The sequence below is a fragment of the Geospiza fortis genome, unplaced genomic scaffold, assembly GCF_000277835.1.
Source record: "Geospiza fortis unplaced genomic scaffold, GeoFor_1.0 scaffold518, whole genome shotgun sequence".
Classification (NCBI taxonomy): Eukaryota; Metazoa; Chordata; class Aves; order Passeriformes; family Thraupidae; genus Geospiza; species Geospiza fortis.
In genome coordinates this window covers 7,652-8,880 of record NW_005054882.1, presented here as the reverse complement: position 1 = coordinate 8,880, position 1,229 = coordinate 7,652, and the positions used below count along the sequence as shown (strand labels likewise).

The window sequence follows — 1,229 nt, the reverse complement described above, 5'->3', positions numbered from 1 at the left end:
GGGCGTGACGTCATGGTCGGCGTAGTGATGTCATTGCGGCGTAACGGGCGGCGCGGGGCCGCTGTGACGTCACGCACCGTGCCCGGCGGCACGCGGTGAGCCCTGGGTGGCACGCGGTCGCCTGATGGCGCCTCCCGGCACGTGAGGTCACTCGCTGTCACCTGCCAGCGGGTGACCCATGGGCTGTGTGTGACGTCACCAGGCGTCACAGGTCACGTGGCAAGAAGCGACACCGCGGGTGCCGGTTGCGGTCCCCATGCTGTGCCTGGCATTGCACGCTGCCCACATGGTGTGCGTGGCCAAGTGACATCACTGTGTGACATCGCTGTGTGACGTCATCATGCCCATGAGGACACGGGATGGGGTGCAGGTACCACGTGTCCTGCGTGGATTTGGGGGTGTCCCGGTGTGTGGTGGCACAGCTGGGTGTCCCATGGGTGCTGTGACACGGGTGGGTGTCCCAATGGTGACATTGATGGATTGGTGTCACAGTGGGTATGGGTGTCCTATGGCACAGCCACGTGTCCCTTGGGTGTCCCTGAGTGTCATCCCATCCCATCCCAACCCATCCCATCCCATGGATCCCATCCCATCCCATGGATCCCATCCCATTCCATGGATTCCATCCCATGGATCCCAACTCATCCTATCTCATCCCATAGATCCCATTCTGTCCCAACCCATCCCATTCCATGGATCCCATCCCATGTATCCCATCCTTTCCCATGGATCCCATCCCATCCCATCCCATCCCATGGATCCCATCCCATGGATCCCAACGCATCCCATCCCATTCTATCCTATTGCATCCCATCCCTTTTCTTCCTCACCCCATCCCATTACTTCCTATCCATTCTCCTTCCATCCCACTCCATCCCTTCCCATTCTATCCTCCTCATCCTTTCTCCCATCCCATCCCATCCCATCCCATCCCATCCCATCCCACCCCATCCCATCCCATCCCATCCCACAGGTGCCCGTGTCCCCTGGGATGTCCCTGCCACACCAAGCCACCCCACAGGACGTGGATTTGGGGACATTTAATGCCCTGGCGTGTCCCAAAGCAGCGAAGCGCGCGGCACAGCGAGGTCCCCACCCTGGGGGTCCCCACTGAGCCCCCCAATCCCCTCCCCAGGCTGGGATGAGATGAACCCCTCCCCCAGAGCTGCCCCATGGCGGGGAGGGGACAGCGATGGCGTTGGGGACACCCCTGGCCCTGGGGGGCCCTG

At 61.8% G+C, this 1,229-nt stretch overlaps 1 protein-coding gene across 1 annotated transcript in view; it reads right to left on the bottom strand.

The window, feature by feature from the left end:
• Nucleotides 1-1,229, bottom strand: part of LOC102040753 (RNA-binding protein EWS) — a 23,739-nt gene that overhangs the window by 21,461 nt on the left and 1,049 nt on the right. The window contains exon 2 of the mRNA XM_031065573.1: nucleotides 5-183. Within this exon, the coding sequence (XP_030921433.1) occupies nucleotides 5-183 (179 nt within the window). The remainder of the gene's footprint in view (nucleotides 1-4; nucleotides 184-1,229) is intronic.